The sequence below is a fragment of the Ceratotherium simum genome, chromosome 5, assembly GCF_057802395.1.
Source record: "Ceratotherium simum simum isolate JZ-2026a chromosome 5, ASM5780239v1, whole genome shotgun sequence".
Lineage (NCBI taxonomy): Eukaryota > Metazoa > Chordata > Mammalia > Perissodactyla > Rhinocerotidae > Ceratotherium > Ceratotherium simum.
In genome coordinates, this window is record NC_141904.1 from 51,389,548 (window position 1) to 51,416,277 (window position 26,730).

Consider the following 26,730-nt stretch of genomic DNA (forward strand, 5'->3'; position numbering starts at 1 on the left):
TTGATCTGCTTTCTACCTCTATGGATTTGCCTATTCTAAACATTTCATGTAGGCAGAATCATATAATCTGTGACTTTTTGTGTCTGCCTTCTTTCGCCTAGCATGTTTTCAAACTCCATCCATGTACATGTAGCATGTATCAGTATTTCATTCGTTTTTATGGCTCAATAATATTATATGGCTGTACTACATTGTGTTTATCCATTCATCAGTTGATGGACATTTGGGGTGTTTCCACTTCTTGGCTATTGTGAATAAGACTGCTACGGGGTCGGCCCCGTGGCTTAGTGGTTAAGTGCGCACGCTCCACTGCTGGCGGCCCGGTTCCGATCCTGGGCATGCACGGACGCACCCCTTGTCTGACCATGCTGGGGCCGCGTCCCATATACAGCAACTAAAAGGATGTGCAGCTATGACATACAACTATCTACTGGGGCTTTGGGGGAAAAATAAAAAAAAAAAAAAAAAGACTGCTATGAACATTCGTGTACAAGTTTTTGTTTGAACATCTGGTTTTTTTTTTTTATATATAATTTTATTTATTTACTTTTCCCCCCAAAGCCCCAGTATATAGTTGTATGTCATAGCTGTACATCCTTTAGTTGCTGTACGTGGGACACGGCCTCAGCATGGCCAGGGAAGCAGTGCATCCGTGCGCACCCGGGATCCAAACCTGGGCTGCCAGTAGCGGAGCACGCTCACTTAACCGCTAAGCCACAGGCCGGCCCTGAACATCTGTTTTTAATTCTTTTGAATATATACTGAGGAATGGAATTGTTGGGTCATATGGTACTTTTAGATTTTAACTCTTAGAGGAACCGCTGAACAGTTTTCCACAGATAGCAGCTGTACCATTTTACGTTCCCCCCAGCAATGCATAAGGGTGATTTCTCGGGGCCGACCCGGTGGCGCAAGTGGTTAAGTGCGCGCGCTCTGCTGCGGCAGCCCAGGGTTTGCCGGTTCAGATCCCGGGCGCTCACCGACACACCGCTTGGCAAGCCATGCTGTTGCGGCGTCCCATATAAAGGGGAGGAAGATGGGCATGGATGTTAGCCCAGGGCCAGTCTTCCTCAGCAAAAAAAAAAAAAAAGAGGAGGATTGGCAGATGTTAGCACAGGGCTGATCTCCTCACAAAAAAAGGGTGATTTCTGAGCAGTTTCTCCATATCCTTGCTAACATTTCTTATTTTCCATTTTTTTGATAATAGCCATCCTAGTGGGTGTGAAATATTATCTCATCCTGGTTTTTATTTGCATTTCCCTAATAACACTGAGCATTTTTTCATGCGCTTGTTGCCACTTGTATATCTTTGGAGAAATGTTTATTAAAGTCCTTTGCCCATTTTTAATTGGGTTATCTTTTTGTTGTTAACTTGTAAGAGTTCTTTATATTCTAGATATTAATTCCTTATCAGATATGTGATTTGCAAATATTTTCTCCCGTTTTGTTTGTTATCTTTCAGTTTATTGATAGTGTCCTTTGGTACACAAAAGTTTTAATTTTGATAAAGTCCAATTCATCTATTGTTTTCTTTTGTTGCTTGTGCTTTGATGTCATGAAACCATTGCCAAACTCAGGTCATGAAGATTTACCCCTATGTTTTCTTCTAAGAATTTTATAGTTTTGGTTTTTATTTTTAGACCTTTGATCTGTTTTGAGTTAATTTTGTTTATGGTGTGAGGAAGGGTCCAGTTTCATTCTTTGGCATGTGGATGTTCAGTTGTCCCAGCACCATTTGTTGAATTAACTGTTCTTTCCCCATTGAGTGAATGGTCTTGGCACCCTTGTTGGAAATCAATTGGCCATAGATCTGTAGGTTTATTTCTGTAACTTACAGCTTTATTCTGTTGGTCTATATTTTTATCCTTATGCTGGTACCACACTGTTTTGATTATTGTAGCTCTGTATTAAGTTTTGAAATCAAGAAATGTGAGTCCTTCAACTTTGTTCTTCTTTTTCAAAATTATTTTGGCTATTCAGGGTCTCTTGCAATTCCGTATAAATTTGAGGATCAGCTTTTCCATTTCTGCAAAAAGGTCATGAAAATTTTGATAACAATTAATGTTTTAATAGTGATTGCCTCTATGTCTTGAGATTGTGGGTGGTTTTTCTCCCTTCTCTCTTATACTTTACGTATCAGCTATAATGCACATGTATTGTTTCTTTCGTAATTGGAGATGGAGGGAGCTAACATTAAAGGGAAATTTTTGAACTCTGTTTTCTGTTAACTGGCAGAAAACAAATGTTACTATCTGATGTCAGAATTATACAGCTGTTGCCTAAACTGTTGCTTGAAAGAACAGAATGGCTTGGTTACATTGTCTCCTAAAATGACAGGCCACTTGCTTAGCTGTCTTGGAGATAACTTTGTAATTTCTGCGCCTTTTTGGAAGGGTTGAGGTACCAACCCTGCATGTGTGACCTTTGCCTTGCTGTGGGACCTGCTTTTTAAAAAAAATATTCATAGCAGTATTATTCATAATAGCTAAAAAGTGGAAACAACCCAAATGTCCATTAACTGACGGATGGATAAACAAAATGTGGTAATAGCCATACAATGGGATGCTATTTGGCAATAAAAAGGAGTAAAGTTCTGATACATGCTATATCATGGATGAACCTTGAGAAAAACTATGCTGGACACAAAAAGACCGTATATCTCACAATTCCATGGGACTGGGGGTGAGAATGGGAAATGACTCCACTAGTTTTTTTTGGGGGGGATGATGAAAATGTTCTAAAGTTAGATTATGGTGATGGTTGCAGTCTACATATACTAGAAATTATTGAATTTGACACTTAAAACAGGTGAATTTTATGATATTTAAATTATACCTACTGAGGTTAGGATCCTGACTCTGCCACTTACAGCTCTGCTGTAATAACAAATAACCCCCAAATCTCAGTGGCTTATATTAACAAACATATTCTTCACTCACATTACATGTTGGGGACTATGGGTCATTGCTATGGTTCTGCTCCATGGTCTCTCATTCTGGGACCCAGGTGTAAGGAGCAGTCCCAGTGTGGGACTACTCTTCTCCTGGCCAAGGGAAAGAACAAGAGGCCCCTTCACACAAGCAATGGCTCTTAAAGCTTCTGCTAGACCTGTGTAGGTCATGTCCACTCACATACCATTGACCAAAGCAAGACACGTGGCCAAGGCTGACAATGGAAAGGAGAAGTCCACTCACCCTGCAAGGAGGCAGGCATCACAGTCACTTGACAGTGGCCAGGGCTGTGTGTATGATCCGCGTACAGAGAAGGGAATAATGAAATAACTATAATGACCTTATTCAAGTTACTTAACCTCTTTAGGCCTCAGTTTTATTGTCTACAAAAGGGGGAGATAATAGTTGTCTGGATCAATAAGTGATGACCTGTGAAGTAGGCCTGGTACCTGGTGTCTGCTGTTTAATCATTAGCCACTGCTGCTGCTGTTATTATTGTTCTCTCCTCTCCTCCATCTGGCATACTCTTACGCTACAAGGCCCTACTCAAATAGCATCCTCTTCAGTTCTTGCTCTTTGGTTTCCTGCCAGTCACCGTTGCCCTCAAAGCACTTGAAAGCTCAGTGGCAAAGGTTCAGGAGCTTTGAGGTTCGGCAGTGTGCTTACCTTTTTTTTCATAGGTTCAGACAAGAAGAACTACATTTACATCGCAAAGCCTCTCTTCCTTGTTCTGGGCCAGTAAATGTTCCTTTTCCTTTTAACATCCTCACAATAGCTGTCAGAGGCACTACCTGTATGTCTTCCTCTGCCTTCCTTTGCCCTTTTTTAAATCAGTGTTTGAGAAAGGAGTTGATAATTGAATTCTTCCAGCCAAACCTGAATGGGGCTGTCATAATCATTTCGGGACCAAATTTTGGGTGCAGATTTGAGAATGGCAACAGCTTTGGAGCAGTAGTATCCTGTAAACCATTTAACAGTCTAGTTTTCTTAGTTAAGTTTATTTCTTATAGAAATTCTTGTCCAGGGCAAAGGCATTTTGGGCTGCTCCAAAGTCCAGATGCCCTGTTAGAAGGTAGCTCTCAAACAGCAGCTCACCAGATTCTGTCTGCCAGCTCTGATGAGTCAGGGGACATCAGACTCGTTAGCCTTTAAGGTGATTTGGGATATGGCTTATTTCTTTCATTTTTGGCAGGTATTACTGTGTTGGATATACATAAGGTTTTTTAAGATGTTTTTGGTCAAATTGAATTCTTTCTTTTTCCCTTGCAGTGTAAGGCCAACACTGGTGGACACCGATCTTCATGTTCATTCTGCAAGTGCCCAAGGGAAGGTGAGTGGTAGTGGAGGTAGTGGTGGTGGTGGTTTTTATTTTCTGCACTGAGCAAAACAAGTTTCATGCTTTCTTTGGCTTTAAAGAGTGGTTGTCACTAAATACAAGTTGATCTGTAAAACTCTTAAAAGTGCAATGTGATATCTAACTTCATGTGACCTGTTAGTGGATGATTTTGGATCTCAGAGTTCCACCAGGGGAAAGAAATGGGTTGCGGGCTCCTCAGACTGAGGGGGCTAAGTAGACAGCTAACTAGAAGTCAGTAGTGTTATTATTTAGAATACCTTTAGGGGTGTTAGGTTGAGAAAGAGTCTCCATGGTATTAGTCTGTGTGACCCTCCACCCCCTGCTTCTCTGAAGTTATTGGGAATCATTTGCTATCGATATTGTTTTCTCATTTACACTCTATCTAAACATTTCAGGATCTTCAACAGAAAAACATTTGTTAAAGTAATAGTAAAAATACGAACAAGAGGAAATAATCAGGGGCCGGCCTGGTGGCATAGTAAAGTTGGTGCGCTCCGCTTCAGCGGCCTGGAGGTCTCAGGTTTGGATCCTGGGCGCGGACATATGCACCGCTTATCAAGCCATGCTGTGGCCTTTATATGTGTCCCATATAAAGCAGAGGAAGATGGGCAGGGATGTTAGCCCAGGGCCAGTCTTCCTCAACAAAAAAGAGGAGGATTGGCAACAGATGTTAGCTGAACATCTGAAAATCTTTGGGAGAAGGCTCTACATGGTCTAGAGACCAAACCAACATATGGGAAGGTAAGTAAACAACTGAGATTTTTTTTTTTATGGGCTGGCCCCGTGGCTTAGTGGTTAAGTGCACGCGCTCCGCTGCTGGCGGCCCATGTTTGGATCCCGGGCGCGCACCAACGTACCACTTTTCTGGCCATGCTGAGGCCACATCCCACATACAGCAACTAGAAGGATGTGCAGCTATGACATACAACTATCTACTGGGGCTTTGGAGGAAAAAATAAATATATAAAATTAAAAAAAAAAAAACTGAGATTTTTAGCTTGTTGTAGTACTTCAGATTAGGCAAAATTGTGGAGTTTTAACCCTCAAGAAAGCCTTCTTTCTCAGTCTTTTCTAACAAATGAATAGATGGTTTATAGAAACCCTTGGGCACCATACCTCCAAGATGGCCAAGACAACATTAACGTGGAAACATATATGGCAAGTGTTCACTAGTTGCTCCCATAGAATGTCTCTTTTTGAGCCACATGGCTTCTAGTGAATCCTCCAAGAATGAATGAATTGCAAAAATATGTCCTTAATTAACTGAAAAATTATCCTGCTATAGAAGGAGATTTAGAATTAATCATTTAGGGCCAGCTCCGTGGCTTAGCGGTTAAGTGCGCGCGCTCTGATGCTGGCGGCCCGGGTTCGGATCCCGGGAGCGCCCCGAGGCACCACTTCTCTGTCCAACGCGAGGCCGAGTCCCACGTACAGCAACTAGAAGGATGTGAACCTATGACGTACAACTATCTACTGGGGCTTTGGGGGGAAAAAACTGAATAAATAAAATCTTAAAAAAAAAAAAAAAAGAATTAATCATTTATATTTTGAAGGACATTTGCCCATTATAATTATTCGCATGTAAGTGAGCTGTATGCAGGTAGGTCTATTCGTAGCTTTGCTGGAGAAAAGGGGGCCTGTGGTCTTACTGAATTTGAGACAGCTGTCTTAGTACCATAACAATGGAAGAAGCAAGGCTCCTAGATATACATGTTTGGGATATATGTTTCTACCAAACCTCTAGCAAGGGCCATATCTTTGATAATTTTGTCCCCGTATCTCTTATCATTGGTTATAATAATGAGGTCCAGGGTGTCATGAAGGATTTCTTAAATTTAAATGTTTGGAAAGTGATAGAAAACTCATAAGATTAAATTGTTTAGATACTTGGATAGTTTCTTCTGTGACCTCTTTCATGTGCTGTCTCATTAGCCTGCTCTAAACTCTGTCAGAAGACTGTTTTGTAGGTATTTCTGAGATTATTAAAAGCATTTCAGTATGAGGATTTGGTGGCAGGTAAGGAGGAATCATAGCAGTAGTGTTTTTTGGATAAAACCTGCTGGAGATTCTCTTTCTGTTTCTGTTCCTGTAGTGACAGAGGCCAAGCAAGAATTAATAACCTACCCTCAGCCTCAGAAAACATCCATACCAACACCGTCAGAAAAACAACCCAGCCAGCCCCTAAGGTCAACTGATAAAGAACCTGAGCACAAGAAGCGGGAAGAAGGACAAGAACTACGCTTGGGACATCAAAAGAGAGAAGCAGAAAGGTATCTGCCTCCTTCTCGAAGGGAAGGGCTCACCTTCCGAAGAGACCGAGAAAAGGAGCCATGGTCTGGGGAGACACGCCAGGATGGAGAGAGCAAAAGTAAGTGGTATATCAGGGCACATACCAGACTGTAACCACCACAGTTGGGTCATAGATGACCTGTGCTCTGGCTAGGGACCAGCTGCTTCCCATACGCCAGTAAAACTGCTCAGCCTGACTGTAGAGGCTATTGCTTTCTGCACACCTTGCTGTACAAGTTGAAGGAATCTACATCCTCCACGTAGCAAGTTGCTGTTCAAATGCAGCAAGGCATAACTTTAGATTTCTAAGTATTGGTAAAGAAAAGTATGAAGTATTTGACTAGAATTTCTTTATAGAACCAGCCTTGCTAGAGTGGAGTAGCATCTGCAGTCATCTGCAGTAAAAAACGACAATCAGGCTCTGAGGACTTCAAAAATTAATGTTTCTCTTTCCTTGCTCCTCTCCCGTTTGTGCTTGGTTTGTTCAGCAATCATGCTAAAACGCATCTATCGTTCCACTCCACCTGAGGTGATAGTGGAAGTGCTAGAGCCCTACGTCCACCTTACTACTGCCAACGTCCGTATCATCAAGAACAGAACCGGCCCCATGGGCCACACCTATGGCTTTATTGACCTCGACTCCCATGCGGTGAGTTTCCCCCAGCTTGGAATGGCCTAGGGACAGCTGGCTATGGAAACCTCAAGAAGGTTTGAAGGACTTCTTTTTTTTTTAATTGTGAGATTTTTGTTGTACATAATTGTTTATCAGTCACCATATAAGTGCATCCTTCCACCCCTTGTGCCCATCCCCTCCCCCCTTGCCCCTGGTAACCACCAAACAGTTCTATCAGTCCGTGTGTTGGTTTATCTTCCACATATGAGTGAAATCATGCAGTGTTTGTCTTTCTCTTTCTGGCTTATTTGACTTAACATAGTACCCTCCAGGTCCATCCATGTTATTGCAAATGGGATGATTTTGTCTTTTTTTATGGCTGAGTAGTATTCCATGGTATATATATACCACATCTTCTTTATCCAATCATCAGTTGAGGAACACTTTGGTTGCTTCCGTGTCTTGGCTATAGTGAATAATGCTGCGATGAACATAAGCCTCTTTGGATTGTTGATTTCAGGTTCGTTGGGTAGATACCCAGTAGTGGGATAGCTGGATCATAAGGTATTTCTATTTTTAATTTTTTGATGAATCTCCATACTGTTTTCCATAGAGGCTGCACCAGTTTGCATTCCTACCAGCAGTGGATTCAGGTTCCCATTTCTCCACAGCCTCTGCAGCATTTGTTGTTTTTTGTCTTGGTGATTATAGCCATTCTAACGTGTGTAAGATGATATCTTAGTGTGGTTTTGATTTGCATTTCCCTGATGATTAGTGATGTTGAGCATCTTTTCATGTGCCTGTTGGCCATCTGTATATCTTCTTTGGAGAAGTGTCTGTTCATTTCCTCTGCCCATTTTTTGATTGGGTTGTTTGTTTTTTTGTTCACTTGTGTGAGTTCTTTATATATTATGGAGATTAATCCCTTGTCAGATATATGGTTTGCCAATATTTTTTCCCAGCTGGTGGGTTCCCTATTCATTTTGATCCTGGTTTCATTTGCCTGGTAGAAGCTCTTTAATCTGATGAAGTCCCACTTGTTTATTTTTTCTTTTGTTTTCCTCGTCTGAGTAGACATGGAATTCAAAAAGACCCCTTTATGTCTGATGACGAGTAGTGTATCACCTATATTTTCCTCCAGGAGTTTTTTTTGTGTGTGAGGAAGATCAGCCCTGAGCTAACATCCATGCCAATCCTCCTCTTTTTGCCGAAGAAGACTGGCCCTGGGCTAACATCTGTGCCCATCTTCCTCCACTTTATTTATTTATTTTTTTGTGAGGAAGACCAGGCCTGAGCTAACGTCCAGTACCAATCTTCCTCTTTTTTGCTGAGGAAGACTTGCCCTGGGCTAACATCGTGCCCATCTTCCTCTACTTTATATGGGACGCTGCCACAGCATGGCTTAAGAAGCGGTGTGTCGGTGTGCGCCCAGGATCTGAACTGGTGAACCCCGGGCCGCCACAGCAGAGTGCGCGCACTCAACCGCTTGCACCACCGGGCCAGCCCCTTCCTCCACTTTATATGGGACGCCGCCACAGCATGGCTTGACAAGCCGTGCCTCAGTGTGCGCCCGGGATCTGAACCTGGGCCACTAGCAGTGGAACGCGCACATTTAACCACTACGCCACTGGGCCGGCCCCTCCTCCAGGAGTTTTATAGTTTCAGGTCTCATCTTCAGGTCTGTGATCCATTTTGAGTTAATTTTTGTGTATGGCGAAAGAGGGTGGTCTACTTTCATTCTTTTGCAAGTGGCTGTCCAGTTTTCCCAGCATCATTTATTGAAGAGACTTTCCTTTCTCCACTGTATGTCCTTAGCTTCTTTGTCAAAGATTAGCTGCCCGTAGATATGAGGTTTCATTTCTGGACATTCAGTTCTGTTCCATTGATCTGTGTATCTGTTTTTGTACCAGTACCATGCTGTTTTAATTACTGTCTCTTTGTAGTATGTTTTGAAGTCAGGGATTGTGACACCTCCAGCCTTGTTCTTCTTTTTCAGGATTGCTTCAGCTATTCGGGGTCTTTTGTTGCCCCATATGAATGTTAGTATTCTTTGTCCTTGGGATTCTGATTGGGATTGCATCGAATCTGTAGATTGCTTTAGGTATTATGGACATTTTAACTATGTTTATTCTTCCAATCCAAATGCATAGAATATTTTTCCATTTCTTTATGTCATCATTGATTTCACTCAATAATGTCTTATAGTTTTCATTGTATAGGTCTTTCACGTGCTTTGAATGACTTCTTTATCATTAGAATTCTCATGTGCTACCTGGTATCATAACCCATCTTGTTCTTTCCTTTTGGTTTAATGTTCATTCAGGTGATGTGACTGCCCTTGAAAGTTAGAACTCTAAGTAGTTTTCCAGATCCATTTTTGTCTTACAGCATTTATAATTTCCAGTTAAAATAAAGTGAGAACTTAGTCACTTGTGAAGAATCTGAGTACTGAACTTTTCAAGATTGTAGTGAATTTTCTAGTTTCTTAAACTTGTTTTGCCCAGTCACAGTCACAGACGGTTTTATATTTGATGGTAACAGGACATTTCCTCTTTTTCTCTCAGTGTCGCTTTAAGTGTCTCGCAGCTTGAATTTTTAGTTGTGGGGCCCTTTTATATGGAAGTAACGTGAAGATAATAATGAAAATCATTGGGGTTTCTTGCTCAAAAATCACAAGGGACTTTGTAAATTGGATCTGATGTGATGACAATTGTAGCCTAAAAGAAGAGGATTTGAATCTCTGAAATTTATACCAGAAACTGACGTCTACTCCGACCACTGTTCTGAGCAACCTTTCATTAAGAGTTGCCTGTTTTTGCCAATGTGCTCTTCCTATTACAGTTACAACCAGAACATAATGTTTAGTAAATTTTTCTTTTGAGAAGGAAAATCTACGTTCAATTCTCTTTCAAAGGACATGGCCATTTTTCTCTTTGGGTTCAAATGTATCTTTGGTTCCCCAGGAAGCTCTCCGCGTAGTAAAGATCTTACAGAACCTTGATCCACCATTTAGCATTGATGGGAAGATGGTAGCTGTAAACCTGGCCACTGGAAAACGAAGGTAAGGCAGAGGGGTAGGGCTCCCTTCTGCTCCCCGACTCAAGTTTTTGGGAGGAAACTCCTGTTCCTGGCTAGAGAGACGGAGATAGTAAGACATGATGCCTTCCCAGTGTGGGTTGCTTTAAATACGTGCATGTATATTTTCTTTTTCTGAAGCTTACCTTGTTCTGATTCTAAATTTTTTTTATTCTTAAATTGTAGTGCTAGGTACTTTAGTCCTTTCTCTCTTGACTGCCTGGTATTTTTGGGTCTGAAAGGATAATACAGTCTTGGATGTGCAGAAAAATCTCGATATATCCCTGTCCCTTGGAATCCTAAGAAAATGCTGTCCTGACTTCCCATTCCCCTGACCTTGTTGATACCTACATAGCACTGGGAAATCTAATTCCTCTTTACTCCTTCACTCTTCTTGACCTAGGAGAGGTGACTGGGAAGTGGCTGCATCAGAGCAGCAGGCTTGCAGGGATGGGACATATCTTGCTCTAGCACTTCAACTCAATTGCTGTTTTGCTCCAGCAGACGGCTTTGTAGGAGTCCCACTGCTCCTCCGTTTGGGAGTCTCTGCACTATCAGGCCTGCTTGCTGTCTGGGTTGGTTCCTTTCCCTGCAAATTGGGGAAAAGAGTGAAAAAGTTTCTCAGCGAATCTGTAGCATTAGGCACTCCTCAAGTGGCTTTTGTATCAGGCTCGTGACATGTATTATTTGTTGCAGAAATGATTCTGGGGACCATTCTGACCACATGCACTACTATCAGGTAGGCTTCAGCAGGTGGGGAGTGCTCTTGTTAAAATCCTCAAATGACTGAAAGAGTGATCTTGAATTCTCTCCACTGGGTGACTGCTAAGGTTAATGTCTATCAGAAGTTCCATAATTTTAACTTGCCTTTCTGTGATAGGGTAAAAAATATTTCCGAGATAGGAGAGGAAGTGGCAGAAATTCAGACTGGTCTTCTGATACAAATCGACAAGGACAACAGTGTAAGTGACCTTGTTTTATTTCCTTTGGGTTTTTTTGGCTTGGATGCTCATTAATTGAAATCTCTGTGGTCACAAAGTTGGCAAGAGGGGCTGGCTCAGTGGCGTAAGCCGTTAAGAGCACGTGCTTTGCTTTGGCGGCCCAGGGTCCACAGGTTCGGATCCCGGGCGCACACCGATGCACCACTTGTCAAGCCATGCTGTGGCGGCATCCCATACAAAGTAGAGGAAGATGGGCGTGGATGTTAGCTCAGGGCCAATCTTCCTCAGCAAAAACAAAAACAAGTTGGCAAGAGATGCTGTTGACTGGGAATACTCATTCAGAGAAGGTACTATCTATAGGTTCTGCACCTGTTCGGGTTAGCCAGCCTCATTCTTAGGTTGTTCTTGGTGAGTCCCCAGCAAGGGCGTCATTGGACAGGCACTAACATTGGCTCTGGTTTTATTCCTTCTAGCATCATCTGACTGCTATGTATATGATTCTGCTACTGGCTACTATTATGACCCCTTGGCGGGAACTTACTATGACCCCAACACCCAGGTGAGTGTTTGGCTTTGTTTACTTTGTCAGTGATTCTTTTGAAAAAAGCACCTATAATTTGTTACTTTGAAGATTTAATTCCCTGGATTGTCTGTTTTCTCATCACATAAAAAGTGGAAAAGTTTAAATCTGTGGAAACTGAATTTCTCCATTCCAGGCAGCTGCTCTGACTATTGTACTGTCCATACCTCATGTCTAGTCTGGTGTTTAAAAGTCCAGGTCTTATATTGAGTTGTATTTATTCAGGGGGATTTTAAAGATGATGACCTTTGTGTTGACTGTTACCTATATGGAAAATCAATGCCTTGTGGCATTACAGGTAAGAACAGTGCTGCTCTTGGAAAAATGGACAGCAGGATGTGTCCTGGCCCCTGGAGTGGGTTTTTAGATTATTTGACATAGTCCCTTCTTAGGCTTGTGAGAGAGTTCTTTCCCCCCGAAGGGAACTGTGCTCCTTAAACCTGGAATTACTGGGACAGTGAAACATTCTATAGATTTAACTGTTTGCAACTGTATCACAGCAAGAAGTCTATGTGCCCCAGGACCCTGGGTCACCTGAGGAAGAAGAGATCAAAGACAAGAAACCCTCCAGTCAAGGAAAGTCAAGTAGCAAGAAGGAAACGTCTAAAAGAGATGGCAAAGACAAAAAAGACCGAGGAGTGACGAGGGTAAGAGGACTTATGAATCTGCTCTCTTTTCACCACATAATTACAGATTAAAATAAAGGAGTCATAGACCGAGGATATCTAGGTTTGAGGTATAAAATAACTAACAAAGCAGCCATGTTTCAGCCAGTGGTAACTCTCTGTTTTACAAATGCAAAAGCTATGGATGGTAGAACAAAGCAACTCAGCTCGAACCCAAACACCGCAGCTTCACAGTTACACTTTCCTACATTCCCTTTTCAGTGCTTGATTCTGTATATACATTTCTATAGGTGTAATTGTAGCAGAGGATACCATTTTGTAGTCTTTATTCATTTTATATTTGATCATAAGTATTTTTTCCATGTTTCTATAATACTCTTTATTATTTTAATGCCTGCATGGTGAAAATTCACAGTAAGGGCCGGCCCCGTGGCTTAGCGGTTAAGTGCGTGCGCTCTGCTGCTGGCGGCCCAGGTTCGGATCCCGGGCGCACACTGACGCACCACTTCTTCGGCCATGCTGAGGCTGCGTCCCACATACAGCAACTAGAAGGTTGGGCAGCTATGACATATAACTATCTACTAGGGCTTTGGGGGGAAAAAATAAATAAATAAAATCTTTAAAAAAAAAAAAAATTCACAGTAAAACTGTACCTTCATTTTCTTTATCATTCCTGCATTTTGTCTCCTCTTCTTTGTGTGTGTGTGTGTGTGTGTGTGTGTGTGTGTGAGAGAGAGAGAGAGAGAGAGTGAGTGTGAGGAAGACCAGCCCTGAGCTAACATCCGATGCCAATCCTCCTCTTTTTTGCTGAGGAAGATCAGCCCTGGGCTAACATCGTGCCCATCTTCTTCTACTTTATATGGGACACCGCCACAGCATGGCTTAACAAGCGGTGTGTTGGTGTGCACTCGGGATCCGAACCTGCGAACCCCAGGCCGCTGAAGCAGAGCAAGCACACTTAACCGCTGCGCCACTGGGCTGGCCCGTCTCCTCTTTCTAATCCTATACTTTCATGATATGCAGCATTTGACATTTATTTCTCCTTTTAAATAACCTCCTTAGGATAAATTTTCAAGTTCGAAGATGAACATTTTTACACTTCCTGACATAAAATCATATTATTTTCCAAAGAATTATATTGAATTACCCTGTCACCAGTTATGCATTAGTGAAAATGGATTTGTTTATGGCTCAATTCATAACTTGTCTTTTTTTCCCTTGTAATACCGCTAGTTGTTTATCCAGAGAATCGTTGGTGGGGGGGCGGGGAAAGTGTGTGTGTGTGTGTCTGTCAGTCTGAGAACTTATACTTTAAAGACACACTGGCTTAATATTTGGGTTCTGCTTTTGCCACTTATTTTTTCTAACTGTATTCCCAGCCTTTTTTTTTTTTTTTTTTTTTTAATTTTATTTATTTATTTTTCCCCCAAAGCCCCAGTAGATAGTTGTATGTCATAGTTGCACATCCTTCTAGTTGCTGTACGTGGTACTCGGACTCAGCATGGCCGGAGAAGCGGTGCGTCGGTGCGCCAGTGCGCGCCCGGGATCCGAACCCCTGCCGCCCGCAGCGGAGCGTGCGCACTTAACTGCTAAGCCATGGGGCCGGCCCCCCCAGTCATTTTTAAAATGAGAATATTAAGGCGTATCTAAGAGGATTGTAGTAAAGGCTGAAGAATGTAAATGCCTCATCTGGTGCCTGACATACAGTAATCACTCAATATATACTAAATGTTATGTTTTTAAAGGTTTTTTATTTTGAAATCATTATAGCAGCATTACAGATATTTCCCAAATTAGGAAATTTGGGAAATCAGACTAATTTCAACAGGAGTAACTCTTAACCCAGCTGTTATGAGTGTCATATAAGAATTACCTTGGGTTTGATCAGTTTCAGGAAAATGCCAGTGAGGGGACAGCCCCCCAAGAGGACGTCTTTAAGAAGCCCCTGCCTCCCACTGTGAAGAAGGAAGAGAGTCCTCCACCAGTAAGGCTAAGCCAGTGCCCTGGGCTAGGGCTGGGGCTGATTCTGAATGGGAAAGAAAGTTCAAAGGCTGATGCCTCACTTTGGTGTTGGTCCTTTAGCTCTCTCTGTCTCACAAACAAGGACTACTCTTGAGTATAAGCATGACGTAAATTTTCCTGTCTGCTAATGGGGATATAACTGGAGAATCAGAGGCAGGTATTTGTCCTCTTTGCCTCTACCCTGTGCCATTCCCACCAGACCAGGGAATGCCTGGCCCTTTTTAAGTTATAATCTTGCTCTTGTTAATTCGTCTCTTCTAAATAACCAAGGAAACCCATTTTCCTGGCTGCGATGTTTCCTGCCTTTTGGTACTGCATAAGAATCTCTTAGATGTGGAGTGCATGCATGGTCATTTTGATAGTTTGCCTGCCTGGCCGGAGTGAACAATGCTAACATTGGTACCTATTTTTTAGGTGCCTTAGAGTGATAGTGTCAATCTAATCACAAGTGATTCTGATAAAATGTAAATATGTAACAATAGTGACTGCAGTTTATTTTTGTGTTTTGATTGATCATAGGCCAGTGACCATGCATCATTTAATAGTTTCCTATAAGCTACTGATAAATACTCTTTGCCTGTTCCACATTATTAATTCAGTTCACTGTAGCATCTATCCTAACCATGCCTTTGCCTTTACCTTACTCAGGAGCTGGATCTGTCTGCCTGAGTGCTTATCCTTCAGTTGCTTTTAGTCCACCTCCTAAATCCCATTTGCTATAGGGGTTACTATAGCTGTGATGCAATTTATTTTTCCTTTTCTCCAGTGACTTGGAGGTGGTTTCTATCTCTTCCTCTTTGTAACTTGTAACTTTTCAATTCTTTTCCTGTGTGTTCTATGTCAATTCCCCTTTCTGTTCCTTGTCTTCACCATTCTGTTGCTAGAGTCACTTCTAAGGGAACTTTTCTGGCTTATCTCAGTGAGCAATGAGAAAAGTCAAGCTCAAACCATGTTACTTCTATCTGGGAAATGAGCAATGTGGTCAGTGGGCCTACTTTGAACCCAGTTCATTATTTAAACTAAAACAGAAGAAATGAGATACCCATATCAGAATATCCAGAAAACAGGCCCCAAAATATAGATTGAGTTTGGTGTTAATCCCTGGCCTTCTTCTTCTAGCCTAAGGTAGTAAACCCACTGATTGGCCTCCTGGGTGAATATGGAGGAGATAGTGACTATGAGGAAGAGGAAGAAGAAGAGCAGACCCCTCCTCCACAGCCACGCACAGCACAGCCCCAGCAGCAGGAGGAGCTGACCAAGAAGGAAAACGAAGAAGACAAACTCACTGACTGGAATAAACTGGCTTGTCTGCTCTGCAGAAGGCAGTTTCCCAATAAAGAAGTTCTGATCAAACACCAGCAGCTCTCAGATCTGCACAAGGTATTAGGGGAAGAGGCCCTGACCCGTCACACTTTTGACTCTTACTATTGATGAGCATTACAGAGAATAAAGAAGCTTGTGCTGTCCTTCGTTAGCCTATATCATCCCCAGTTCCTATAATTAAATCAGTCCAATTCAAGAATGAATTGCTCTTCTACCTTTTGTTCATGAGTTGCTCTGCATTAAGGCTGTGCCCACCTTCAAAAAACTTAAGTGTGTAGACCCAAGGCAAGCAGCATGGCTGGGGCTAGGGCACCAAACACAGAGGCTGTACTGAAGACAGGAGGAGAAGGGGTCATGGAGTAGGAAACTCACCTGTGGCGTTTCTCATCTTAGCTCTACCATTAACCTAATATTTGGACCTCAGATAAGCCCCTTCTCTTCTTTGGTACTTGGTCGCTTCACCGAGTTCTGTCTAGCTCTGACAGTGTACAATTTTCCCTAAAGGTGGGTCACATTCTGCCAGCTCTTATTGCTATAAACCATGGCACAACAGCTCTTCTTGGAGTGTTAAAGTAACATACGTTGGTCCTTCCCTGCAATCTTCCATTTATAAGTACTGATGAAGGAGCCAAATTCTGGACAAAGCCCCTAGGGTGAACTCGTTCTCAGTATAATTTATTTCACACTCCTTCTCTGGCAGATGTTGCAAGAGCAGGTGAGGGGATTAGATTTAGACTTTTTCTCAATATAAAACCCAGAGTCTTATGTAGCTGAAAACTGAGAAGTTTGCTTTTGGTAATAGGCACACTTTTCTCCCAGCTGCCTCTGTGGAGGCTCTGCAAAGCTTCTAGGATTCTGAGAAGCTCCTTCTGACAATTGTTGCAACAGACTACCTCCCAGGTCTCTTTGACCATATGGAATTCTGAGTCATCAGCCTGGCGCATTTAAATTTCAGCTCTCTGATGAAAATGCTAATGAATGGCTAGAGATAAAAAATAGTTGTCAGGAAAAAGGAGCTAGAGGTCTGAAAATCCATAAGCTGAACTGTCCCTGGGACAGTGGAAAGTAGATTTTTCCTTTCCTTGCAGTGATCCGGTGGAAAGAATCCCCTCTGTATGAGAGCTGCTCTGGACACCTTAAGTTTCTTATATATGCCTGAGGGCATTGTGTAGTGGAGCCATGCTTGAGGAGTATGGGACCCTCAATGAGTACAGGACTCGCAGAGCAGTCTGTTTGTTCTTTCAGGACCTTGGGGTTCCTTTTCATGTTTCTCTGGTGGCTTGAAAGAGTGAATAGTGTCTGAGGATGGTGGGTGGTGCTGGTGGTAGGCAGAGCATATGGGCATTTGGTTTTCTTCACTGGTGTACTCACATTCCCTTCTCTCATAATTTTTAGCTTAGATAAAGGGATATAAACCAGATTTGTGTCTTCTACTTTTTGGAGAAAAGTAGAGTGAAGTTCCCTCTCATGCCACACCACATAACTAATCTGTGCAACAAGCCAGCATTAGAACCTGGATTCGCATTGGTGAGCCTAAAGTAGGACCAGTTAGGGATTGTTGCTTGCAGCATGCAGTGATCATTTAGGAGAGTTGGTCAGTGAAAGGAGCTACAATCATAAAGCAGCTATTAGGAAAGACCTAGAGGCATTTCTAGGACCACTTTTTTTAGACTATACTCATAGAACTCCCTCTCTTCTCAGCAAAACCTGGAAATCCACCGGAAGATAAAACAGTCTGAGCAGGAGCTAGCCTATCTGGAGAGGAGAGAACGGGAGGTAAGCTTTGGTGATCTGTATTCCCTTGACCCCAATTCTTTTTGATTTCTGGTGTAGAATTTGTAGGCTTTGCTGATCCCTGCTGAAAAGAAGACAGAGAACGAAGTGGCCTTAGAAGTTGGTACATATGTTTCTCAAAACTCATCAAACTACATTAAAATGGGTATATTTTATTGTTTATAAATTATACCTCAATAAAGTTCTTTTTTTTTTTTTTTTTTGTGAGGAAGCTTAGCCCCCAGCTAACATCTGTTGCTAATCCTCCTCATTTTTGCTGAGGAAGATTGGCCCTGGGCTGACATCCATGCCCATCTTCCTCTACTTTATATGGGACGCCACCACAGTGTGGCTTGGTCTGTGCCCAGGATCCAAACCCGCAAACCCTCAGCAGCCAAAGTGGAGTGTGCAAACTTAACCGCTACGCCACCCGGCCAGCCCCATGTTCATATTTTTTTTAAAGGTGATGTTAGAATCTCCAAGAAGGTCAAATAAATAACACTCCTCTTTCCTGCCCAGCTTTTAAAATCAATGAAGGAGTGTTGGATAGGACTGCTAAAATAACATCTTTTACTGTTAAAGGCTAAGTTGGAGGAAGTAGCTTAGTGTGAGAGCCAAGTGGACTTGCTTTCTGGACCACACAGTTAGGCAGACTCACCTATCCAGCCACACACTTCACTGGCCTAGGGCAGGTCTTATGTGATGGTTAGAGTATAAGTAGAGTAGGCCTCTACTTATAGAGGCCTACTGGCAACCATCTCCTCTTCAGAAGAGGAAAAGATGGCTGAGTCAAGCATATCAGCTTATTATTCCCAAATTTACCAGTCAGAAAAGCCAGTGCATTCTCAAGAAGAGTGTGTGAAGGATCAAGAGATTCCAGGAGTTATCATTTGAACTCCCTTCACATTAGAAGAAATATTAGAAATAAAGTAAAGCTTCCCGACTCGCCAGCGCCCTCAGATGGAAATCTGAGATCTCTTTTTCTGCTTACCAACAGGGAAGGTTTAAAGAAAGAGGAAATGATCGCAGGGAAAAGCTCCAATCTTTTGACTCTCCGGAAAGGAAACGAATTAAATACTCCAGGGAAACTGACAGGTAAGCCAGGAACTCTTCACTCAGTGTAGGCCTCAAAGCCTACTGGTGAAACCATCTCCTTCTCCAACTGTGCTGCTGTTTTCTCTCTCAGGGAAGTGAGGTTATCAAGGGCAGGTTCTGTCTGAACTTTTTGAGCATGAGGTTCACTCCAACCTTTTGACCACAGGGATTATGTGTGTTTGCAGGGAAGACTGGCTGGCTGCTTCAGCTGCTCAAAGCCGGGGCTGGAGTGGCCATGGTTAGGAATGCTTTCTCTCCACATTAGTAATGCTGTACCTCCTTATGGGCCTGATAAGAATGTCACACTCTGGGGCTTTTTCTCTAGGGAACCTCCATTCTCACGCATAGGTGCCGAATATGTGGTTAGCTGCTGATAGAGATATATGATCTCTAGCCTCCTGGTGCTTGTTTCTGGTCAGATACTTCCCAGGTCGTGAGCCCAGAGTTATTTAGAATTTATTGATAACCCACTGTGTACAGTTCTGCATTAAGTGCAAAGAATATTCAGGTGGACAAGACTTATTATCCTTGACTGTCTGAACACAGAATAAGGAAGGCTTAAGTGATGCTGTGTCTCGTAGGGCAGACATAGAAATCTGGTGGAGAAGGGGAGGGCATTTCAACTGGAGGTAACTGCATATACCATGAATGAAAGAGAGAGAGGTCATGATGTGTTTGAGAAGTTGTAAGTAGCTCCATGGGGCTAAACACTGGGGATATATGGTTGAGTGACAGAAGATGAGGTTGGCTCAGCAGACACAGGCCACTTCATGCAGTTCATACTCCTTGAATGCCACACTGAGACTTTGTCTTAGGGCACTGGTAGGTTATGAAGTTATTCAAGCAGAGTATTGATCTACTGAGACTTGAGCAGTTCTATATGTTGGTAATCGAAAGAAGCAGTAGCCAGGGTAGATTATACCTGTGGGAAGGGGGAGATGATTGATGGAGAAAGGCCCCTGAGGAGGCTAGATGGGCTCTGGGGCTCTGGCATTCCAACTTATTTGCTCACAGCCCACAATAAGAGATTGTTTTTGAATCATGGCCCAGTAATCGTGTGTGTTATGTATGTTAGTACTAATCGTGTGTGTTATGTATGTTAGTACTGAAAAAGAAATCTTCGTGAAAAATACTTCCTTACTGTGTGCAATAACCTCTGATATTTTTATTCTAGTATATTCTGTTTGCATTTTTAAGAAGTGCTAAGGTGGGGCCACTTAGTCAGTGTGACATCTCATTGGGTCATTCTCTGAAATACACTGGACTAGGACAGAGGAGAAAGGACACCTTAGCTCTGAGTCAGTTGGGCTGGGTGCAGAAAGAGACCCTTCTCTGTTCTTGGCACCCCTCACACCACATTCTACTGGCTCTCCTCCTTCTTAGTCTTCTCTCCTGCTCCTCTTCCTTTTCTGGGTAATTCTAGATATTCTCCAGGACTCTGCCCTCAGTGCTCCTTTATTCTTGCTGCTCCACCCCCTTGACCTGGACTGTCTAAGGTACCCAACGTCTCAGTCACCACTAACAGGCTAATAAGTCCTATGGCTCCATCCCAAGTTCTGTTTTCTGAGCTCAAAATCACTATTTCCATTTACCTTCTGAGCATGTCCTCTTGGACACCTCTCAGGCTTCTCACACTAAACAATTACTTAATATTATTAAGGTAATTAATAAAAGAAAATTTTATTTCTTTTATTTATTTTTTTGGTGAGGGACCTTAGCACATAACTAACATCTGTTGCCAATCCTCTTCTTTTTGCTGAGGAAGATTGGCCCTGAGCTAACATCTGTGCCCATCTTCCTCCATTTTATCTGGGACACCTGCCACAGCATGGCTTGATAAGTGGTGCATAGGTCCATGCCTGGGATCCGAACCTGTGAACCCCAGGCCACCAAAGTGGAGCATGTAAACTTAACCACTATGCCAGCGGGCTGGCCCTGAAAATTTTATTTCTTTTATTTATTTTTTTTTAATTTTATTTTTTATTATTTTTTTGTGAGGAAGATCAGCCCTGAGCTAACATTCATGCCAGTACTCCTCTTTTTGTTGAGGAAGACTGGCCCTGAGCTAACATCCATGCCTATCTTCCTCCACTTTATGTGGGATGCTGCCACAGCGTGGCCTGATAAGTGGTGTGTGGGTGCACGCCCGGGATCCGAACCCGGGCCGCCAGCAGCGGAGCGCGTGCACTTAACAGCTACGCCACGGGGCTGGCCCATTATTTCTTTTAAATAAGAAATCTCCCCTCTTCAAACTGTTGTATTCCTGTTTCAGAGTAGTAACATCATAGCATAATTGTCTACCTGATCTGACCCAATCTTCGTCTTTTATCCCCTATATCGAGTTACTGGCCACATCCCTAATTAAGCCTTGCCCTCCTTTCTAGCTCACCTCCAAACTGGACTCCTTACTTCCAATCTTTGCTCCTCAATCTTAAGTCCATTCTCTACCTACCACCAAAATGACTTTTGTAAGCAGAAATCTGCTCCTAAAACTCGCCTCTTTTTGAACATATACCTTGCCTAGAGGGAGGCCTGGGTCCCAGGGTTTCTTTGCCTGGAGGATGACGTCAAGAGGCATGATTTTAGCATGATATTCAAGGCTTTTCAATCTGGCCCAAGCAGCCTTTTGTCAGGTCCTACCACTCCTTTCCTGGACAAATTGTATATTCTTTCACTTCTCCTTGCCTGTGTCCTCTTTTCCTCCCATGCTTTTTCTAGCTTACAAACTCCTCACTTGTCAAGACCCAGTTCACATGTACCCTCTTGTTGGAATTCCTGTCATTTTTGATAATGCCCCTTCAGAGTTTGTGGTCCCTCTGCTGTGTTTCCATAGCAGATATCTACTGTTGCCACATTCATGGCTGAGCTCTTCAATGTGCTTTAAGCGTCTATTGACATATTATCCTTCTCATATCCTTCCCCATGAACAGGGTCAGGTCTTAGTCATGTCTGTATCTGCAGGACAAAGCCTGTTAAATAGAGAGCAGGCACTCTCAGAGATATTTAATACACTTAAGAGGAGGTAAATCTGAATCTAGAGGAGAGAGGTTTTTTTATTAGGCTCACAAGCAGGTCACTTTGCAAGTGATGGTGTCTAAGTATGTCTCCTTCTTTTGCAGTGATCGTAAACCTGTTGGTAAAGAAGGTATTGACAATAGCAGCAAAGGAGGCTGTGTCCAGCAGGCCACTGACTGGAGGAAGGGGGCAGGGCTTGGATATGGCCATCCTGGATTGGCTTCTGCAGAGGAGGTGAAATGGTTTCCATCTTGTTGGGAGTGGCATAAACCTGGAATATCCTTAACTTTCTCTCACTCTGTACCCCAGAGCTGTGTCCTTGCCTTTTAGCTGGGCTTTCTCCACTGCTGGCTAAGGACATGAAACATGGGGACCCTGTTGGTCTTGATTACTGGGTTATAGCCAAGCATGCTGGGCCCTTTGCAGTTTGGTTGGCAGTGGGAAGGGGAGGGAGAAGTTGGAATGGGGCTAATCTTATTCTTAACGTGGAGTTAGAGGTGGGGCAGTGTGGGAATCAGGCAGTTCGAGACTGAAGAATCATTTGGTGAAAAGAACCAGGGAACCAGCAATAAAAGGTACAAAGGCATCTCTGAGAGGGATTGTCATCAGAGGTCTTTAATGGCTAAAATTTGAGGAGCATGAAGTTAGTCCTGGTTCCCAGGAAGGGCTTTGCCCTTCACATTTCAAGAAGAAGAGAGGAGAGAGAGAAGGTGATAAAAGGGTACACAGCCCATTTTATGTTGGCTGATCCCCCTCTGAAAATGCCAACTATAGGAGATTGGCTTCTCATATTTCTCATGTTGAATCCTGGAATTATGGCATCACTACCTTCCTTATTCATCTTGGGTGTTTATTAATTAAACATTCTAAAAAATTCTCCTATATCCTGTTCCTTACTGGTCCAGAAATGCTTGTAGTCAAAGACCAGCCCTGAGGCTAATTAATTCATAGAGCCTGCTTCATTGTTTGTTTTGTTTTGCAGACTGAAGGCCGGATAAGGGGGCCCAGTATGGGGGCTCCAGGAAGAACCAGCAAGAGACAGTCCAATGAGACTTACCGAGATGCTGTGCGAAGAGTCATGTTCGCTCGGTATAAAGAACTTGATTAAAGAATGGAGAGAAGTCCCATAGGACACAGCTCCTTCTTATTTTGTTTGTCTCTCCTTTTGTTTTGTTACTGTTCTTGCTGCTAGAACTTTTTTAAATAAACTTTTTTTCAATGTGATTTTTTGGTTGTTAATTTTTCTCCTATAGATGGGTGGAGGGTGAGGCTAATGGTAGGAGGGAGAGAGTGCCTTGGTTGTGGGCCCATTTAAGGTGATGCTAAAATGGCAAGGAGTGCTGCATTGAGCCCTGGAACACTGCCCTCTGTTGGTGTGAGTGGGCGGGTTGCACTGACCTTTGAACTCTAGCTGTGTGAATGCTGTCAGATTTTTAAAATTATTTTCCTAATCTAATTAGTGAAAATAGCATCTTATTGTTTGTTTCTATTTCTTTGATAACTGCTGAGGCTGAACATATTTCCTATGTTGGTTTACTACTCATTAGACCTTCAAAAGTTTTCTGACTTCCCCATGGTTGGCGGGGCTGGGACGACAATGTGACAACTCTTTTTCTGAGTATCTACTGGGTGCTCAATGCGTCACACATTGTGATCACCACAACAAGTTGGCATAGTAAGAATTACCACTCTCCAGCCACTGCCCCAGCTCTTCCTTCCCTCCATAGCTAAAACTCTCCAAAGAGGTGCTTGCCCTCTTTAAAATCTTTCTTAATTTCCCATCATATCACTCATACCATTTCACAGGATTTGCTCCAAAAGTGAGGTGGTTTTTTGTTTTGTTTTGTTTTGTTTAATAATTTTATTTATTTTTCTTCCCCCAAAGCCCCAGTAGATAGTTGTATGTCATAGCTGCACATCCTTCTAGTTGCTGTATGTGGGACACAGCCTCAGCATGGCTGGAGAAGCGGTGCGTTGGTGCGTGCCCAGGATCTGAACCCCGGGCCACCAGCAGCGGAGTGCGCGCACTTAACCGCTAAGCCACGGGGCCGGCTCTTGGTTTGTTTTTTTTTTTTTTTTTTTTTTTTTAAAGATTTTATTTATTTTATTATTTCCCCCCAAAGCCCCAGTAGATAGTTGTATGTCATAGCTGCACATCCTTCTAGTTGCTGTATGTGGGACTCGGCCTCAGGATGGACGGAGAAGTGGTGCCTCGATGCGCACCCGGGATCCGAACCCGGGCCACCAGCATTGCAGCGCGCGCACTTAACCACCAAGCCACAGGGCCGGCCCTCTTGGTTTGTTTTTAAATTCTTTGCAGTTAAAAGGACTATATCTTATGAACCTATTAAAACTTTAAAAAAAAAATTCTTCAAGGTAGCACATTAAAGTGCTAAGAAGTGTACTTTTCAGATGTCTTGGGGAAGAATATTTTTTAGGAAGAGAGCTGCATGTCTAGAAGAGACCTTGATGGTGTAAGGCAGAAATTTGCAAACTTTTCTGTAAAGGGCCAGAGAGTTCATATTTTAGGCTTTACAGGTCAGATGATCTGTTGCAACTACTCAGCCCTGTTGTAGTGAGAAAGCCGTCGTAGGCAATAGATAAACAAGTGATTGTGGCTGTGTTCCAATAAAACTTTATTTACAAAAACAGGTTGCAGGCCAGCATTGGCCCAGGAATTGCAGTTTGCCAACTTCTGGTCCAAGGGCATAGTTTGGATGCATAAGACAGGACCAAAGAGGGCTCTGTAAAAAGAAAGGGGGAGGGATTGGCATTTTGGTGAGGATACACAGTGAGGGGTGAGAGATGTAAGGGGAGGTGGGAGTATACCAAAGAGAAAACATTTCCAGCAACAGGAATGGTCAGTGTGAATTTAAATTGTTTGCCATGCTGTGTCCAGATATAATCCCTTTCTCTTAATCTCTAATATTTAAGTCTTTTTACCCCTCCAAAAGGGAGAACAAACAAAATCAGGAGCACATTGGTTTAGGCATCAAGAGTCCCAGGTTCTGTGTCTTGCTATCACTAGTGCAGCGTTACAGAAGATGGACAATTTGCATCTTTCAGCCCCAGACAGATGACTCCAAGAGCCCTTCTGGTCTAATTGATGATCTGCAGGTACATCTGTGGTACATCTCATTACTTTCTGTCTGACCTTCACTGAGTAGGTCAAAACACTTTTTGGAAGCTGGTCCAAGTTTGTCCTGAGCTGGCCAGACCAGGTTTTCCTTCTAACTCTGTGTCATCCTCTTGGGCCTTTAGTGAGCTGTGGAACATATCAAGTGCTTCACTATTGAAGACTCCTGTAGAGGCTACTTAGTTGACCCAGGTTATTGGCTGCCCAGCAGAAGCACCCTCAAGTTATTAAGTGGTCATTCTATGAATGTTTTGAGAACCTACTCTACTTGTTCCTGGAGCTTATAGCAAGACCAGTGTTGGTCTTTGTGCCTATGGGACTCAGTTCACTGGGGAAGATAGACATTGAGCAATTACTGATGTGATGAGAGCCTCGAGGGAGAAGTACAGCGAGCTATTAGGGTGGTATGACATGGCCTTGATTCTCATTTGGTAGCAGCATCATCTTCCCTGAAGGAAGTGTTTAGGCTCAGACCTCAGAGACTAGTTTGGACCATTGCTTAGTTTTGTTTTGTTTTCTAGTTTTATTTTTGCCACTTTAATGGAGATTTTGCTGTTGAAAATAAGGCCTCAAGTATTTAATACATTTTAAAAGCAGTACTTTGGGTATTGATGAAAGTAGGAATGGGTGTGAAAAATGTGTCACCCTGTGATGTCCCTGGGAAGTTCCCTGAGGCCTTTGATCAGAATGCCAGCTGCATAAGGCCAGGGATCTTGGATAATTTTATTCATTACTGTATTCCTAGGGCCTGGCACAGGGCCCAACACAGTAGGCACTCAGTAAATGAGTGAATAATCCTGAGCTCATAGGTCTCTGGAAAATACTTGTTGAACTGAATTTTGATCACATCTCTCTCCCTCAGTTCATCAAAGCCCATCTCTGACAAAAGAAATTATTTTATTTTTTTGTGAGGAAGATTAGCCCTGAGCTAACATCCATTGCCAATCCTCCTCTTTTTTGCTGAGGAATATTGGCCCTGGGCCAACATCCGTGCCCATCTTCCTTGGCTTTATATGGGATGCTGCCACAGCATGGCTTAACAAGTGGTGCGTCGGTCCACACCTGGGATCTGAACCTGCGAACCCCGGGCCGCCGAAGCAGAGCGCACGACTTAACTGCTATGCCACCGGGCTGGCCCCAAGAAATTATTTTAGTTTCTTGGTATAGGCAGGAGTTTTCACATAATCTTTTTTATTTTATATTCTAGAGCAGTAGTTCCCAGCCTGGGACCAAACATGTTAACTAGTTTTTTCTTTTGCCAAGTGGTGGAAGATTAAGGAAAAAAAAAAAAAGACCTATGGTCATCATTTCATTAAGAGCAGAACTTTTTTTTTTTACATCAAGAAAGTAGGGGGCCAGCCCTGTGGCTTAGTGGTTAAGTGCGTGCGCTCCGCTGCTGGCGGCCCGGGTTCGGATCCCGGGCGCACACCGATACACCGCTTCTCCGGCCATGCTGAGGCCGAGTCCCACATACAGCAACTAGAAGGGTGTGCAACTATGACGTGCAACTATCTGCTGGGGCTTTGGGGGGAAAAATAAATAAAGTTAAAAAAAAAAGTGTTAAAAGAAAGTAGGAAAAGCAATCCTAAAGGACTATCCTTTATACTGTATTGAACATATGTGGCTTTACTTAAAACAAAAAAACAACTCACTCTGTTGTCTTTGTTTTCTTACTTAGCTGGGGACTTGTTAAACTTTTCCAGACCCATATCAACTGCCAGACAGGCCTTTGGCGGCACAGCTCTGGAGCTCAACAGGGCAGTGTCCACAAAGAAGGCCAGCTTTCAGAGAATTTGGAGGATGGTCCTTCCCTCTGAATGGAATCCATTTTTTTTTTTTTTTTCTCTAGGCACTTCCTTCAAGTTTAAGAATGATTTTGTACCATTCATGAACAGCCATACAGCGTTTATGGCTGGTGAGGAGCCCAGCCCAGC

The 26,730-nt window shown here is 42.9% G+C and overlaps 1 protein-coding gene across 6 annotated transcripts in view; it reads left to right on the plus strand.

Annotated features, from left to right (window-relative positions):
* Nucleotides 1-22,884, plus strand: part of RBM6 (RNA binding motif protein 6) — a 109,758-nt gene extending 86,874 nt beyond the window's left edge. For all 6 annotated transcript variants that reach the window (XM_004419725.3, XM_087431047.1, XM_087431048.1 and 3 more), the window contains 14 exons: nucleotides 4,221-4,281; nucleotides 6,401-6,676; nucleotides 7,086-7,246; nucleotides 10,174-10,271; nucleotides 10,982-11,024; nucleotides 11,166-11,247; nucleotides 11,700-11,785; nucleotides 12,307-12,453; nucleotides 14,321-14,416; nucleotides 15,574-15,834; nucleotides 17,479-17,553; nucleotides 18,548-18,645; nucleotides 21,765-21,894; nucleotides 22,643-22,884. In XM_004419725.3, the coding sequence (XP_004419782.1) occupies nucleotides 4,221-4,281; nucleotides 6,401-6,676; nucleotides 7,086-7,246; nucleotides 10,174-10,271; nucleotides 10,982-11,024; nucleotides 11,166-11,247; nucleotides 11,700-11,785; nucleotides 12,307-12,453; nucleotides 14,321-14,416; nucleotides 15,574-15,834; nucleotides 17,479-17,553; nucleotides 18,548-18,645; nucleotides 21,765-21,894; nucleotides 22,643-22,768 (1,740 nt within the window). In that variant the 3' untranslated portion in view covers nucleotides 22,769-22,884. The remainder of the gene's footprint in view (nucleotides 1-4,220; nucleotides 4,282-6,400; nucleotides 6,677-7,085; nucleotides 7,247-10,173; nucleotides 10,272-10,981; nucleotides 11,025-11,165; nucleotides 11,248-11,699; nucleotides 11,786-12,306; nucleotides 12,454-14,320; nucleotides 14,417-15,573; nucleotides 15,835-17,478; nucleotides 17,554-18,547; nucleotides 18,646-21,764; nucleotides 21,895-22,642) is intronic.
* Nucleotides 22,885-26,730: the final 3,846 nt, after the last annotated feature.